The sequence below is a fragment of the Dermacentor albipictus genome, chromosome 1 (assembly GCF_038994185.2).
Source record: "Dermacentor albipictus isolate Rhodes 1998 colony chromosome 1, USDA_Dalb.pri_finalv2, whole genome shotgun sequence".
Taxonomy (NCBI): Eukaryota; Metazoa; Arthropoda; class Arachnida; order Ixodida; family Ixodidae; genus Dermacentor; species Dermacentor albipictus.
Genome location: NC_091821.1, coordinates 492419042 through 492435516, shown reverse-complemented (window position 1 = coordinate 492435516; position 16475 = coordinate 492419042). Strand labels below are relative to the sequence as shown.

The 16475-nt window shown below is 47.7% G+C and overlaps 1 protein-coding gene and 1 long non-coding RNA gene across 2 annotated transcripts in view; one reads left to right on the top strand and one right to left on the bottom strand.

Moving 5' to 3' along the window:
• Nucleotides 1-16475, bottom strand: part of LOC139054877 (uncharacterized) — a 178081-nt gene that overhangs the window by 44944 nt on the left and 116662 nt on the right. The window contains exon 18 of the mRNA XM_070532559.1: nucleotides 6303-6377. Within this exon, the coding sequence (XP_070388660.1) occupies nucleotides 6303-6377 (75 nt within the window). The remainder of the gene's footprint in view (nucleotides 1-6302; nucleotides 6378-16475) is intronic.
• Nucleotides 10628-13524, top strand: LOC135912964 (uncharacterized). Its single transcript, XR_010567839.2, has 4 exons — nucleotides 10628-10878; nucleotides 11472-11618; nucleotides 11886-11960; nucleotides 12225-13524. It is a non-coding gene; the product is annotated as an uncharacterized lncRNA (long non-coding RNA).

Sequence of the window (16475 nt, the reverse complement as noted above, 5' to 3'; positions counted from 1 at the left end):
AGGTGATTTTTTTAGCTACACAAAAGTTTCTAAAATACTGCCTATGGCAGATGGGACAATTGCAACCCTTGGTGTATATTACTCGGTGAGGTGGCCACTACCTCTACGAGAAATCAAAATTTTCAATGGAATAATTAACATAGCTACAAAAATTACCTTTTAAATGATTACTTTCGCCACACATTTAATAGAACGAATTATAGCCACTGAGTTCGCACGGCGCATCCACTTGGAAAGAATTCTCTCGACAGCGCCAGTTCCGAGATTTTAATTTTCAATGTGTCTGACAGCTGGATTTGCATTCCAGTTACTTATTTAAGAAACCACTGTTTTAAGCATTGAAACACGATAGTAAATGGATCGCGAATGCATTTTGGCGGACACATTTACATTTAATATCTCCGAACTAGTGTTCGGAGATATATCTCCGAACTAGAATTCGTTCCAAGTGAATATGCCACGCGAACTCAGCGGCTATAATTCGCATATTGAATATGTGGTGCAAATAATTAAGAAGTTAACGTATTTACTTCAATTGTTCATTTGAACATTTTTATTTCTCGTAGAAGTAATGGCCGCTTCATCGAGTACTTTAGACCAAGGGTCAGAATTGTGCCGTCTGCAATAGACAATATTTAAAAAGTTTGGTGCAGCTAAAAAAAAAAACACGCTCTATGTTCGGAGCTCGGTTTAGCGGAGGCAAATAATGCACGTTTTGACAGATTAGGAACAGAGAGTCGACTGACTTTATCCTCTAAACTAAATGCAGGTTTGCCTAGGGGCTGAGGTGGCGCCCCAGTTGGACTGCCCACTAACTTCCAAAAAAGAGCCGGGGTCAATGACACCCATGTGGAGGCAAGTTGAGGTAAAATAGATATCGCAGAAGCGAGGACAACGTATGGCGATGCGTGGTAGGTAAAAGTGCTCCCCCCCCCCCCTAGCATGCCGGAGGCTTAAGTGTGAACGGCCGAAGGAATGAAGAGTTACAAAAGCACTTCTTCTTGGGCAAGTTGGTGCTTAGATTTCCTAGGTATACTTCGTGGCGCAAAATACATTTCTTGAAAAGGGACAAAAGAAAGGAAGACAGTGAAGTGCCAAACTACCAACTGTTTAATGACAGTCTGAACAAACATATCGAAGGAAAGACAACTTCCGCTCATGCGCAGGGAGCCAAGGTGTGACAGAACAACATGGTCATGACAACATACTTTGGATAAAGCACATTTCTGCGGAATATAATACGATAGACGTATCGCTGACACAATCAGACCCTTTCTTTTTTATATAAGATGCTTCCAACAACTACCTTGCAGTTTGGTCCCTACTTTTGCCAAGAATCAATACTTGTTCAATGCATGGCGTACAACGGCAGGCTTCACAGTGCGCAGGAAGATGCGCCTTGTCACACTTACCGATACTATTAGCGTGCTCCCTCAGTCTGTCATTAATACTACGTCCCGTTTGCCCGACGTATGACTTGCCGCAATCTAGGGGTATCTCGTAGGCCACTCCTTCAACACAGTCCCTGAAATGTTTGGCGTGCTGCTTCTGGCAGCCCTGCGGCCCCTCACGTGTGATCCGGAGGCACAATTGAGCTAACTTGTTCGGAGCCGAAAAGACAACCGGAATGCCATGTCTGGTAGCTACCTTCTTGAGTTTATGGCTCACACGGTGCACATAAGGTACTACTTTTGGCTTTACTCGCTCCCTTTCCTTCGACTGCGCTTTCCCACTCGCAACGGTAGTTCTGTCCCTCCTACAGTCCCTCCTACAGAAGCTAAAAACTACCGCTGCGAGTACCTCTCTTATATGGAAATTGCCTCTGGTCCTCCCTCTCCTTCTTCTCTTCTCCTCTCTACAGTTCCATCTGCGTCCCGTCTGGCCTCGCACGTTAGTAGAAAGGGAAGCGCTGCAGTTTCTGCAATACTCCTGAGGGAAGTCACGGACAATTACGGCTGTCAAAAGGCTAATGTGGCAACGGCCAGGGAGCTCCAGAGAGCATTGTGCACATTCGACGCGATGGGGTGAAAACGAGTTTCTCCCGTCACCTTTCCTCTCTTACTCGCGCTTGTGATCTACATACACGCTCTGAACCACCCATCGAGACCGTGTGCGCGACAGCAGCAGCCACCGCAGCCCATAGCAGCCCACAGCAGCAGCAGCAGTGTGAAAGTCGAAGGAGGAGGCAAAGAAAGCTTCGCTTTAAAAAACTCCATGCCCCTCCACTCTGTCAAGAAAGACGACCAGCAAGGCTGTGTACGTGGGCCCCTTAATGGCAAATTGCACCACCGCCGTGGGTCAAACAGGCATTGCATTATCTTCGCGGTCGGCCAACGTATGGGGAATGCCTAACGCCTGCTTGAGTTCCGGGCGAGTTGGCCCGGTGTTGCACACCTTCGGGAGCGGCCCACGCGAGGGGCGTGCTTAACACCTGCTTGACCTCAGCCGCAGTTCGGCCCGGTATTGCACCACGCATGAGGAGTGCTTAACGCCTGCTTCACCTCCGCCGTGGGTTGGCCCGGCATTGCACTAGCTTCGGGATCGGCCCGCGTATGGGGAGTGATTAACGCCTGCTTCACCTCCGCCGTGGGTCGGCCCTGCATTGCACTGTCTTCGGGATTTCGTGTCTGCTCATGGACACAATCCTGGGGGAATTAGCCCTTAACAACTTTGCTGTAAAAAATAGAAAACGTAAATGCTTGAAAGCGCAATAGGTGGTCAACATCTACCTCTCGACGGTGCCGTAGGAAGCTTGTGTAGGTGTGAGGCGCTTTGAGAAAAAGCCCAGCGGGCCCCAGTCTGTGCCATCGTGATGCTATACTGCACCCACTGCGGCGGTCGATGTATCTACGATAAGGTGATTGGGCGCGTCGGGCAACGAATGGATCACCAGCAGTGCAATCGACAACCGCCTGCTGGCTTCCTTGAAAGTGTGTTCGTGCTCCGAGGACTAGTGGAAGGTAGACGGTTTTTTGAGTCGCGCCGCAGCAGGTCGGTATGCGGCTGAAAAACTTATGCACGTGATGGTATAATGCGCCTGTGAAAATTTATGAGCCCCAGAAGCTCGAGCAACTTTCGGAAGGAGGTTGGAAAGGGGAAGTCCTCGATTGTCTGCACCCGTGATTCCAGTGGCTTGATGCCTCGGGCTGGAATGCGATGGCCGAGAAAATCAAGAGCTTCAACTACGAAAATGGATTTGTGGGGCTTTAGGAACAGGCCGTGTGCCCTTCGCCTGTGCATCTTGCAGTGAGAGAAAATGAAAGGGAGTCCACGCATAACCTCGCCAATGAACATTTGAAAAGCTTGCGCCGCATTCTTCAAACGCTAAGAAAAATGGATGAACTCAAATTTTCCGAATGGTGTAGTGATTGCTGTCTTCGCAATGTCACTGGGCTCCACAGGAATGTGATGGTACGCGCTCATCAAATCGATATTGCTGCACATTGCGGTTTCTGTGAGACAAGCGCCGAAGTGATGTATGTGAGGAAAGGGATATTGAGTAGTGACGGCACTCAAAGCTCCAGAATCACCCCAATGTTGTCAGTCGCCACTGTCCTGCTTTGGAACCAGATGTTGAGGTGTAGAATTGCTGGAGGTAGAAGAGTAACACCGACTTGAAGCATGTGTGCGATCTCACGGCGGGTGACCTGCAACCTTCGTCCAGCGAGCCTCTATGGCCGCGTGGCGACGGATGGGCCGGTGCTGATGATATGTGTCACCTTTTGTTTCATAGACAGCGCAACTTTTCGGGGCTTCGTGAGATGCAGGTATTCAGCGAGAATCTTGTCGTACCTTGAGATTGGCCGAAACGTGCTGATGCAAGATGAGGTGAGGTTGGACAGCAGGCCAAGTACATCGATGGATGTGACGTTACCCTCTAGGCGCCGAACGCGAACACTCACGTCTAGGCTGAAATGGCCGATGAAGTCCGTTCCCAGTGTGGCAAAGCTGACATCGGCGATCATAAACAAGCATCTCCGCAAGCACTGAAGTCTGATGTTTAGCGTTAAAGACCAGACTCCATACGACGCGATGGCAGTGTTGTTCACTGCGTGGACATGGGTGTGGACTTGCTATATGCGGCCGTGGCGGTAACCTTAGACATGTCGGCTTCGGTACGGACGAGGAGGCGGGGGCCGGTGATGCGGTCGACTAGGAAGAATAGGCGGCTTGTGCGAGAGCCCATGTCCCATGTCGCCGTGAGCGAATGGCCTGTGCGTTTCCTGTGCACGAACAGGGATGGGTGCAGCAACTTGCTTGTTGGTGAAAGCGATGATGGTACCCGCACAACTGCCGCGGCGAGTCTCTAGGTGCGCTGCGAGACTGAAGGCTATTGCTAGTGTCGAAGTTAGTCACCAATGTTGCCATCCGTCCTGAACGTCTCCAGTGCACTGGCAAGGAGGTCCGCTGTTCCCTCCACGTTGGTCTTCTGGCGCTGACACTCTCGCAGCGATGACAAGTAGCTGTGCTGCAGACGAACAGTCGCATATGCGGTCATTGAGCGCAGCTAGCCGATCGAGACTCGCCTCGTCGGAACACGACAGCATTATGCGTGTGGACTGTGGGAGCGACCGCAAGAACAGCTTTCGCAAAACTGAAAGCTGGCTCGCATTTGCGGTGTGCTCACCCTGTAACTGATGTAACCACTGCAGTAGTTGTGATGGTCGTTGGTCGCCGAGTTCCTCGTAGAGGAGCAGTTGGAGCCTACTATGTTGCGATGGCTCGAGACGCTGCGGGACCACGCGTTCCAGGTCGTCGTGTCCTGTGGCCGAATGCATTCTCGCTAGCAAGTCGGGGATGTCAGAGGGTAGTGCGGCAATGACGTGCAGGTACCTTGCTGTCTGTGAAGCGATGCGCGGGAGTTGAAAACGGGCTTCTACTTGCATAAACCAAACTTGAGGATTCTTGGGCCTAAAGGTGGGAAGCTAGAGCTCTGCGGCGACGAAAGGAAATCTAATCATGGCGTCTCTGTCAGCAGGAGTAGGAGCAGCGTCGTACACGGCAAGTGTTCAAAAAAAAAAAAAGAAACGTAAGTGTCCTTGGTCGCCAGTTGTTGGGAGCTCGGTTAGGTGGAGAACAAGGTGGCTGGCCTAGTCGGGCAGCCACCGCACTTCCAAGAAAAAGCAGAGGGCTATGATCGCCACGTGGAGGCAAGGCAATGTAAAATAGATTTCCCAGAAGCGGAGACAACGTATAATGACGGACGGTTGCTGCAATGTCGTGGAATAGTCCGGGCGTTTTCTCATCAAAAACACTCTGTAGAACTGGGTATAGGCGACTTTTCTGACGTAGAAATGACACGTTATTTGTAACCCGTAGGCAATAACCTGTTCGAGAACAAATTCCAGTTCCTGTGGCGGTGCATGAATGAACTGCATTGTACTGCGCCAACTGAACTGTCAATGGCTTTATATCCATGTTTTATTAGAAAAATATAAAAAGAAATATTTATAGATCTAAATCTTCAGTTGTAAACAGGCCTCACGAGGAGTAAGTGTTCCTCTACAAGTACGTAGACACGAAATGATTAAAAAGAATAACATCTTCATATTAGTGGCATAGAAATGAACTTTTTCATTTTTTTTACACTGAATCCTTACGTGCCCTTGATAGACGTTGTGCGAGCGCGACTTCACCAATTTTGTTAGCATGAATATGAATGACAAGGACGCAATACATCGGGATAGTGTACGAAACAACCTCGCGAAGCGATGAGCTTCGGCGTGAGAAGCTGTCGGCGCTCCAGGTAATAGCACATGTAAACCAAACGACACATTTGGGCCGACGTATGCGGCAAATGGAAAAGGAAGACTGAAAACGCGACTTGCAAATATGAAATTACGTAAACAAGAGGTCTTACAAAAGAAAGAAACCATTCTTTTCATGGAAGGAATAAAAGAAATAGTGACGTGCAGAAATGGCTAATAAGAAAGATAACGAATTGCCAAAATTTAATTTAGGCAAGATCACGCACCAGATTCGGAATTTTAATTTCAGAATGCCACTGATCAATATGTTATCCGTTCGCTTTATGCACGATTCGCTTCGCTGCATATGTAGCTCCATGCGGCTCACAATAATATATTTAGATATGTGTAACTGATATTGAAATTAGCAATCTTGTTATGCGTATACGCTCGGCAGTATTACAGGTCAGGTCAAATTTAACAATACTGACCATATAACCGAATTTACCGAACTTCATCACTATAAATGGGGCTGAAGATGCAAGAAACACCAGTTATTAGTTCTTGAAGAAAAAAATAGATCAATAGAGCAGACACTCATCGATTGTACCGCACCTCTTGCAGCGGATGGAACATCAGCGCTTCAGCCAACAGGGATTCCAGTAAGTCTTCCATATGCTCCTCCGCAACCTGCGAAGTGAGGAAACCTATTCTGAAAATTGTCAACAATGCAGGCGCATGCTATCATAGGTGGCAGAAACGTACGGCAGCACATGGGTTTGTGCGAAGCATGGTAGTCATTTTGTTGATCTGTCAACTTTGTTCACTGTCAGTTTTGTGCTACTTACACTTAGAAAAACCTTTAGCGGTTCATTCTTACGTCACAACCAGCTCTCATTTCTCTGACGATATACACGGGGAAGAACGCAGGCGCGCTGTCATTAGAGTTTGACCCAACCAATTCTAGTTACACTTGTTGTATTTCGAAAATAAAGCTGCATTGTACCAAATCTACACACACACACACACAAACACACACACACACACACACACACACGCACACACGCACACACACACACACACACATATATATATATATATATATATATATATATATATATATATATATATGTATATATATATATATGCCTCGTACCCCGTAAAAATGTTCACCTTGTAACAATTTGTTTCAAGCCATCGATTTCCAGACCTTCACTGCTGAAATGACGAACGAGCTTGCTGTTCCGGAATGTTTTATCGAGCAGTGAGTAAAACAACTTTGTGAAAAGTAAAACAGCATTGTATTTCGCCCCTAGAGGAGTACCTCGAAAGCAGTTAAGCAGAACCAACACATCTACCTAGTGGACATGCGTTAGACCCCTAATGACTTAAATTCCGCAAATTAAACACGTCTCCATATTAATTATTTGGCTTCAGATCTTTGAAGTTGCTTAGTAACAAAATATGAATATAATGATGTATCTGTCCACCGCCTCGATAAGTGAGTCGGCGATAAGTAAAAGACGTATGACATCGCAGTAAGCAGCAATTGACATTGCTGTACACGGTTTTTTTTTTTCAAGCAGATCACTCTGACGTTGCCTATAATTTGGATACATTGAGAGAGCTCCCTATTGCTTTTAGTATGTTTTAATATCTAAGTTTACTTGCAGATTGATTGCGAAAGGCACTAATTGCTAGCGGAAGAAGAAGAAGCTCCGAGCAGTGCAGACGTGGAAGCATCGGCTCCGTTTCTTTTTCCATGCTCCGCTCGCCAATTTTGAGAGTACAACGAAAAGAAGCATACCACTGGATCCACGAAGCGACGGCGAATCGACTGACACCAAGATTCGAGGTGGGGCTCCTATTTTCACAATTTTACAGAACCTTTTCTGCTCCTAGACGCCGACTTGAGCTTAGCGGAGCTAAGCTTAGTGGGGAGTAGGGCCCTTGTTGGGCCTAGTAAGCCCACCTGCCCGCAGGCATGGCGGATACAAGCATGGAAGATGAAGATTTTTCTGGAAATGAAAGAAACAATGGTCAGGAAGACTTCGGCTGGCAAGTCGTGGCTGGCCGAAGATCACGAGCTAGCACAAAGGCTGTGGATGAGGAGAGCACATTGCCACGCAGTCCGCGAGATGATGGCGCCAAGAAAACCGCCGTCGGTGGAATGATTAAGAATCGGGTTATCAGAGCTTCGAGAATGCCTCAACTGCCTGAGGAGCACAGCAAGATCATTATACGGCCTCGAGGAGGGCTCAATTTGAACAAGGTGAGCACCCCCACGATTGGTTCTGCAGTCATTGAGGCGTCCGGCCTAACGGAAGACGAGGCCCGTGAAGATGTTGTCTGTCCAACCTTCACTCAAAATATCATCGTAGTCAGCACACCTAAGCCCGAACATGCTGCCAAGTACGTCAGAATCAAGTCTTTCAAGATCATGGCAGCGGAATACGAGGTAAATGCATACGAAGCGGCACCACATGCCACATGCAAAGGCGTCATCCGAAGAGTGGACATCAGAGACTCCCAAGCTATGATAACAAGAAATATCGTGCATGACTTGAACCCGCTTGCGCTGGCTGCTAAGCGCATCAAGACGTCGGAATCGGTCATAGTACTTTTCGATGGACTCAAAGTGCCCAATTTTGTCAGGTATGGATCCACACTAGTGAGATGCTACCTTTACAGGAAGCAATTCGACGTCTGCTTCACCTGCGAAGGGGGCGGGCACCGCTCTGATGTGTGTCCAACACCTGACTTTGTTCAGTGCAGAGGTTGTGGAACTCGCAACCCAGGAGAGGAACATGTGTGTGTACCTAGGTGTAAATTTTGTGACGGCGATCACCCTACCGGCGACAAATTTTGTAAGAAAAGATTTCAAGTCCCTTACGTCGTACGACTTCGTCGAAGAGAGCGCAACAGGACTTGGTCGTCAACAAGAGCGCAGTCGGAGGCGCATCAGCTGGCGCCCAACCATCGCCCCGAGGACAGGGAGCACTCGCGCTCCAGGAGTCACACCAGATCCAGGCATCGTTTGCTATCCAGGGAGAGAAGGCGCTCCAAGTCAAGGGACGCGCAGGTGCACTTCGTGCAAAGAGACTCAATCCCTGGCGAGAAGACGACGCCAGGAACCACCTGGGCTGACAAAGTCAAAGGTATGGCGAGGGTTGCTGGGGGCGCCTCGGCGGCTGTGGGTGATGACAATGATGCCAGAATAGAGCAATTAATTAAAGAAGTAGCCTCTTTAAGAAAAGTTAATGAAGAATTGACCAGGCAGGTAGTAGAGCTTCGTAAAAAAGAGCAGTCAAGCCCTGCTAGTGTAGAGATAGATAGACCTGTGAGCAAAAGCAACGATCCAGGGGAATCCAGCTCCCCTGCCCCTAAAAAGAGAGCGGTGAGTTCCGAGGGTGATTCAGTCTTCTCAGTCCTCAGTGAAATAAAAGAGGCAATTAAAGCGTTAAGAGAGACAGTGGAAACGACCAACTTTAAAGTGGACAAATTGTGGAAATGGAGGCTAACGGCAGAGAAAAGACTTAGGAAAATGGAGGCACGAGGGGATGACGACGATGAGTATCTGCCATCGGAGGCGGATAGTATAAAGTCCATTCCTGGATTGTCGGGGGCCATCACAAAGAGGAAAATAGCAGGTAATAGAAAGGCATCCTCACCTAATAACAATGGACAGTAATCATGGATTTAACGTGTGGCAATGGAATTGTTGTGGGTTCCAACACAAAATTCCATCAAGCTACTGGCTTACATGTCTGATGGCTATACGTAATTTCGGACCTTGAAGGTCTACCAGTCTGATGGTCTACCGGTCTGATGGTCTACCGGTCTGATGGTCTACCAGTCTGATGGTCTACCAGTCTGATGGTCTACCAGTCTGATGGGCTACCAGTCTATTGGTCTCTACCAGTCTACTGGTCTACCAATCTATCGGTCCCTATTAGTTTGTCCATTAATGGCACAAATGCATGATTGCATCAATTTTAAGACATATTGGCACAGCTAGTCATACGCAGGCTGAAGGAATAACATTCTTGTTGTGCGTCTCAACCACCCAGGCAGCACACCAGCATTGGTCCAACCATGGCCCAATGCTGGCAGAAATTGGTACCAATGTTTGACCAATGTTGGCATATTGGCAAAGTGCAACGCAATCCAATGCTGGCCCATCGTTAAAGCCAAGATTGGACCAATGTTATGTCAATGCAGCAGCCATCGTAGGACCAGCGTTAAAGCCAAGATTGGGCCAATGTTATGCCAATGCAGCAGCCATCGTGCTGCCAGCGTAGGACCAGCGTTAAAGCCAAGATTGGACCAATGTTATGCCAATGCAGCAGCCATCGTAGGACCAGCGTTAAAGCCAAGATTGGGCCAATGTTATGCCAATGCAGCAGCCATCGCGCTGCCAGCGTAGTACCAGTGTTGAGCCATATCGTTGCCATTCTTAATGCCAGCTTTGAGCCAATGCCCTTTGCATGACGAATATTCTAGATATGCTGGCTTTAGAGCACGCACATATTCTTACCGCAAACATTTTGCTAGCGGCATTTTTTGTAGCAATTGTCCCCTTTCCGTCTTCCTCAATAGTAGCTAGGAAAGCTCGACAAAAAGATGTCAAGAAGCAGAAGTCATATATGATTGCAAATAATAATAAAAGAATACTGAAATTGACGTTTATGACAGTTTATTTGCGAGTAAATTTTCACAAACAGGCATTTTTCGTGGACCTAGATGGGTGACGCTCGGTTATCTTCAAACAGTTCATTTACAGGCACTGCCCTCAGGATAGGAATCCGCCTTTTGCGACGCCGAACTGCGCATGCGCAGTGCCCTAGCGGCTGAGGAGCGAAGCGATTTGGCAGGCGCTAGAGCAGACGGCGGACAGCCGGGGCAGGCGCTGCAATTCTCAGCTGTGCTATTCTCGCTGCCGCGCGCACGGCACGCCTTCCTAACATATTGACATCGAAATTTGGCGCGATGCCAATGTCGTGTGTCGCGTACGGCTGCAGTTCACGTGACAGTCCCAGCAGGACAGTGCGGTTTTTCCGATTTCCGTCGGTAAAACGAGATCGACAGCGCCGTGAAGCCTGGATTAGGGCTGTGAAGCGGCAAGATGCGCAAGGGCGTCCATGGCAGCCGTCAGCAGCATCTCGACTCTGCGGGAAGCACTTTGTGACAGGTATGCATCCACATACGTAGTTCTCTGTTTTTGTCGTTACTGACTCATACGAATAATCTCGAGAAAGACGCAAATGTGTTTGAGCTAGCGAAACAAACGATCTCTTGCTCGCGCGAGCCGGCCGAGTGAAACGCGGTGCTTTATTTTTTTTTAAATTCTTTTTTGTCGTCATCTCTGTGCGGCCGCCGCGTTGTGCTTTACTTTGTTTTTTTGCTGTCATCTCTGTGCGGCCGCCGCTAGAACGCAGTCTTTAGCAACTTTACACCGTGCACACTTTTACTACTTCATAAGCGTTCAGCGAGTGCTCGTGATGTCGGCGTAGTTATCCGTTGGAGCCAAGCGCGCCTGCACTGCCGGGCAGATTTGGAAACGGCGTGCACTGTTTAAGTAGCTGATGGTGCTAGTTAGCAATCGCTGCTATTTGTCGTTTCATCATTCCTGTCGACACCGAGTATAGTAATATTTCTTGAAGAAAGCTTATGTTCGTTTAGCGAATAGCGATGTAGTACGGTTTGTACTATATGGCTCATTTTCCCGTGCTGCGCTTTCTGGAGTCGAGTGGCGCGTCTTATTGTGTAACGGACACAATCCAGGGGCACCTTCACTGTCACCCAGACATCCGGACTTCATACCGACGCTGTTCGTGTATACAGACCAGTTCAGAAAGAAGGACGCGGTCGACCGCCATGTTCGTACCGCGGCGCGTTCCAAGAGGAAAACAGGCGCTCCACCAACAGCAGGTATCACCGGTTCTGGGCATACTGTCCATTTTCTGGCATTTTTGTAGGTGTACATATACTTTATGTGGGTAAAACACGTATGCAAACTGACATTCTGTTGGCCTTCCCATTGCCTGTGTATGTACGCCAAGCACTATGGCACACTATAAAGGAATATATGCAGTGGTGAAACGTGATATTTGCCCTAAGAACTACACTTCATGCCCTATCCGAGTCATGCGTTTTTGTGTGTACTCATACTATTTTATTACTCACTTTACGTCACAGGTACAGAGGTTTCAGGTCAAGGAGGAACTTGTAAAGGTCACAGTGATGGGGAACCAGACACGTCCTGTGTTCAGGGTGAGCAGTGGCTTTTGAACTAATGGCAAGCACACTGTCACATTATGCAGCTGGAAATGTTTTCTGAGGCTCACCTTATGTTGCTCATTGCGAGTCTTGCACGTTTGCGACATATGAATTATCCATAATTTGCTTTCAGGTGACCAGGTCATTAGAGTAGTGCACTCCGCACAAAGTGCGAATGCTCAGAGTAAATGTCAGTGTTCAATGAATTGTGTCTAAAGCAATAGCGTCACTTTATTGCATTTGTTGATGCAAATGCAGGTGCAGACTCTTCATTCGACGAGGAAGGAGCAGCTGATGCACTCTTGCTGCTTGCAACATCCCCAATGCTCACTGAGCCACAGGAGGTCCTAGAGCCAACGCCCTTAAGCAGAGAGGAGAACACTGACCACCTATTAACTGAAAATGTGGCATTACAACGGAAAGTCAGGGATCTAGAACTGCAATGCAGAAAGCTAAAACGCTGCACGTTTTCTGTGGATACTATTCACAAATCGTCTTTTAAGTTTTATACAGGACTGCAAAGTAAGGAACAGTTTGAAGCACTCTTTAAGCACATTGAAAAAAATGCAGAACGCATGGTTTATTGGGATGGAGGAAAAACACAAGCAAAGGAAAGACAGCTCTCCAAGCGCGAAGAACTTTTCATGGTGCTGTATAGGCTCAGGACTGGTGTTTGTGCCAAGGAAGTGGCTCGAATCTGGAATTTCTCAGTCATGCCTTAGTCGCATCTTTTGTACATGGGTAATTTTTCTTGATAAAGAGCTCTCAGCATTGACAAGGTTTCCCACATTAGCGGAGATCAAAAGGCACATGCCAATGGCATTCAGTGACTTCTCAGACACTAGAGTCATCCTTGATTGCACAGAGGTGAGAATCCAAAGACCTTCAAAACTACAGGCACAGAGGCATACTTTCTCCTCGTACAAGCATTATAACACGTTCAAAGCACTTGTTGGGGTAACACCAGATGGCTACGTTTCATTTGTGCCAGATTTGTGGGGTGGGCATGTTAGTGATAGCGAAGTTGTCGAAAAATCGGGCCTACTGGGTTTATTAGATGCGGGGGACGGTGTGATGGTCGACAAAGGCTTTAGGTTGGAGGGCGTTTTTCCACCATCTATTCAAATCCAGATGCCACCATTTAAAATGGGGAACCAATTGTCAGCTAGTGACGTGATTGCCACCCGAAAAATAGCTGGCGCTAGGATCCATGTTGAGCGAGTCATAAGACGTATCAAAGAATTTCATTTTTTAGACAAACCACTGCCAATCAACATGCTCGACATTATTGACAGCATTTTTAGGACTTGCGCCTTTTTGTGCAATTTTCTACAGCCAATCATTTCAATCAATAATGAGAACAAGTAGCCAGCTCGCACATCTCTACTTCAAATGAGCCTCCTTTACCATGCTTATGACCAGAAGAGACCAGACTGTGTAACAACAGTGTACTCTCATACTATATCACGTGTACTTACGACGACGCTGTCTACTGTGCTACCTTCTGAGGAAATTTGTATTTTCCATCTCTGAATAAATGATACTGCTTTTTCAGTTATCTTCCATGTACACTGCACATTTATTTTGTTATGTCTATAGACGTAACGGCTATAGTTATCACCAATGCTACACAATTTGCTTAGGCCATGCTATTTCTTTTCATTTTGCCATAGAAAACAAAATACTTCGAAACAGTTTAGCCGAGCTAGGAGCCGAGTTTGAAGCTTTTAAGCGCACGGCAAACAACAGCACATCACAGCAACCCATACAAATTGCGGACCACACTTCCAAATCACCACCACAAACATTACACAAATTGCGGACCACACTTCCAAATCACCACCACAAACATCACTGCAACAAAGTACCGCCTCCAGCACTCATTCGTTAACGCTGCAACAGTTAGCACAAAACATGCAACTAATGTTCGCAGAGCTACACAAACTCAAACAAATGGTAGAAGATGTGCAAACAAAAGCCGCAGCCGTCCCCCGAAAGAGGGTCAGTCAAAGTCCGGGAGCTCCTACCAGGACTCCGAAAGCTATAGAGCACTCTGATAGCGACAGTAATATCCATGGATAATATGGCAAGCAACACAAAGAGCGGACACATTGAAATCTGGCAATGGAATTGCTGCACGCTACGCACTAAATTGGCTAATTTCACGCACTACATAAATCGGCGCCAATCCCTCCCGACGTTATCTGTATTCAGGAAATAGGGAAACAAAATCAAAAACTCAAAGGCTACGAGCTTTATGCTCACCCTGACTACCCTCAAGTAGCCACCTTTGCCAAGAAGGATGTCGCGATTAGCGTAAATTATTTTTTCCGGGAACCTATTCAGCACCAGATAATCACGATTTGGCCGCAGAAAAGGGGCAAACCTAAAACAATTATTGTCAACGTTTATAGTTCTCCCAGAGAACAACAGGCGGATTTTGGAAACGTGGTGGCCACCGCGGTGCGACTCGCTCAAGGTAGGGACAAATTAATATTGTTAGGCGACTTTAACGCGCTACGGACTTTTTCAGCTAACTCAACCGGATCTCCCAACGCGAATCGGGAACAGCGTGTCCCAGGACACTTCCCCCGACCTCACGTTCACCAACAACGAAAGTGAGACGCGATGGACGAACCTAGGTCAAAACCTAGGCAGTGATCACTATATCTTAAGCATATCGGTTAATGCAGCCAGGATTCGAAGAGCTATTGGCAAGGCAAGGCTATCCGACTGGACCAAATTTCGTGAAAAACAGAAAACAATCGGCAGCATAACAGACGTAGGAGAATGGGAACAGTTATTCACTCTAGGGTCACCAAAACAATTGAAACGACAACGGAGGCTCCAGCCGTGGATCGTCACCTGTTGCATCTCTGGGAAGCACGGAGAGGCCTCACAAAAAGGTGGAAAAGGCAGAAGCTTAATCGTAAACTCAGGATACGGATAGCTCAGCTAGCGCAGGAAGCTAACGAATACGCACAAAAGCAAAGCGACAGCAATTGGTGTCAGTTCAGCGACTCGCTTCGGGGCACGTTGACTACAAAGAAAACATGGCGCATTCTTCGAAGTATGATTGACCCGGGAGGAACAAAAACAGTCGCGAATCGCACACTTAAGCTGCTTGAAAACGAGTTTGAAGGTCGGGAAGCTGACATCATAGACAAAATTAAAGAGATATACGTAGGTACTGTACCGACCGGGCAATCCACCAAACCCGTTTACGAAGGTCAGGACCAACCGGAACTGGACGCCCCGTAACCTTTGAAGAGGTTTACGCAGCGGCACACTCCTTCAAGAAAAACACAACCCCAGGGGTAGATCAGGTCACGAACGCAATGATTCGCAATCTAAGTGATGACACGCTAAAGAGCTTGACCAAATTCTTTAACGACACGGTCTGGACAGAGGACGGCGTCCTTCCAAAAGAATGGAAGGAAGCAAAAATTATTCTTATTCCAAAACCAGGTAAGCCTCGTAACATCAACAACCTTCGACCCATCTCCCTAACGTCGTGCGCGGGGAAACTCTTTGAAAAGGTTGTGCAGGTCCGGCTCTCGAACCACATAGAGCTAAACAACATGTTCCCCTCCAACATGTTCGGTTTCCGAGCCCACGTGTCAGCACAGGACATTTTCCTACTACTAAAGCACGAGGTCCTGCACCCCAACAGAGGGTCGGAAGATAAATTTGTATTGGCATTGGACATCAAAAAGGCCTTCGACAGCATCTCCCACCACGCTATTCGCGGTGAACTGTGGATCGCGAATTTATAACTACGTGCGCTCGTTCCTCAGCCACCGCACGGCCACAATCGGATTAGGCTCCACGAGGTCCGACACCTTCAACTGTCCCGACAGAGGTCCCCCCAGGGAGCTATACTCTCTCCACTGCTATTCAATGTAGGGATGAGAAAGCTAGCCCTGGAGCTAGATAAGCACCCGAATCTCGGTTGTGCGATATATGCCGATGATATCACGTTCTGGGCTCACCAGGGGTCCTACGGGGACAAGCAAGAAACCCTTCAAAAGGCCATAGAAGGCCATAGAAGACTGCGTGGCCGTATTCCACGCAGTCGTGGAATACGCGAGGGCGGCGGACATGGCATGCGCACCCGAAAAATCGGAATTCATTCGGGTGCGTGCGAAGTACGCAAGAAAGAAGGACAGGGTGCCGCTCACTTTGACTCTCGACGGGGTGCCTATTCGTGAAGTGGAGACACTCAGAATATTGGGGATGTGGATACAGCAGAATGCTGGAACATCTCACACCCTACAAAAACTAAAGGCGGTCACAGGAAACGTGGCCAGAATGATAAGGAGAGTGGCAAGAAGCAGAGACGGCCTAACTAAGGGAGAGACCATCAGCCTGGTTCACGCATTCGTAATTAGCCGACTCACATACGCCCTTCCGTATCAGGCCATTGTTTTGTCCCACCTCCTTGACAATGACTTCATTCTCTTTGTGGTGTACATATTTTTGCAGTGCCAACATACCTGGCAGAACTAT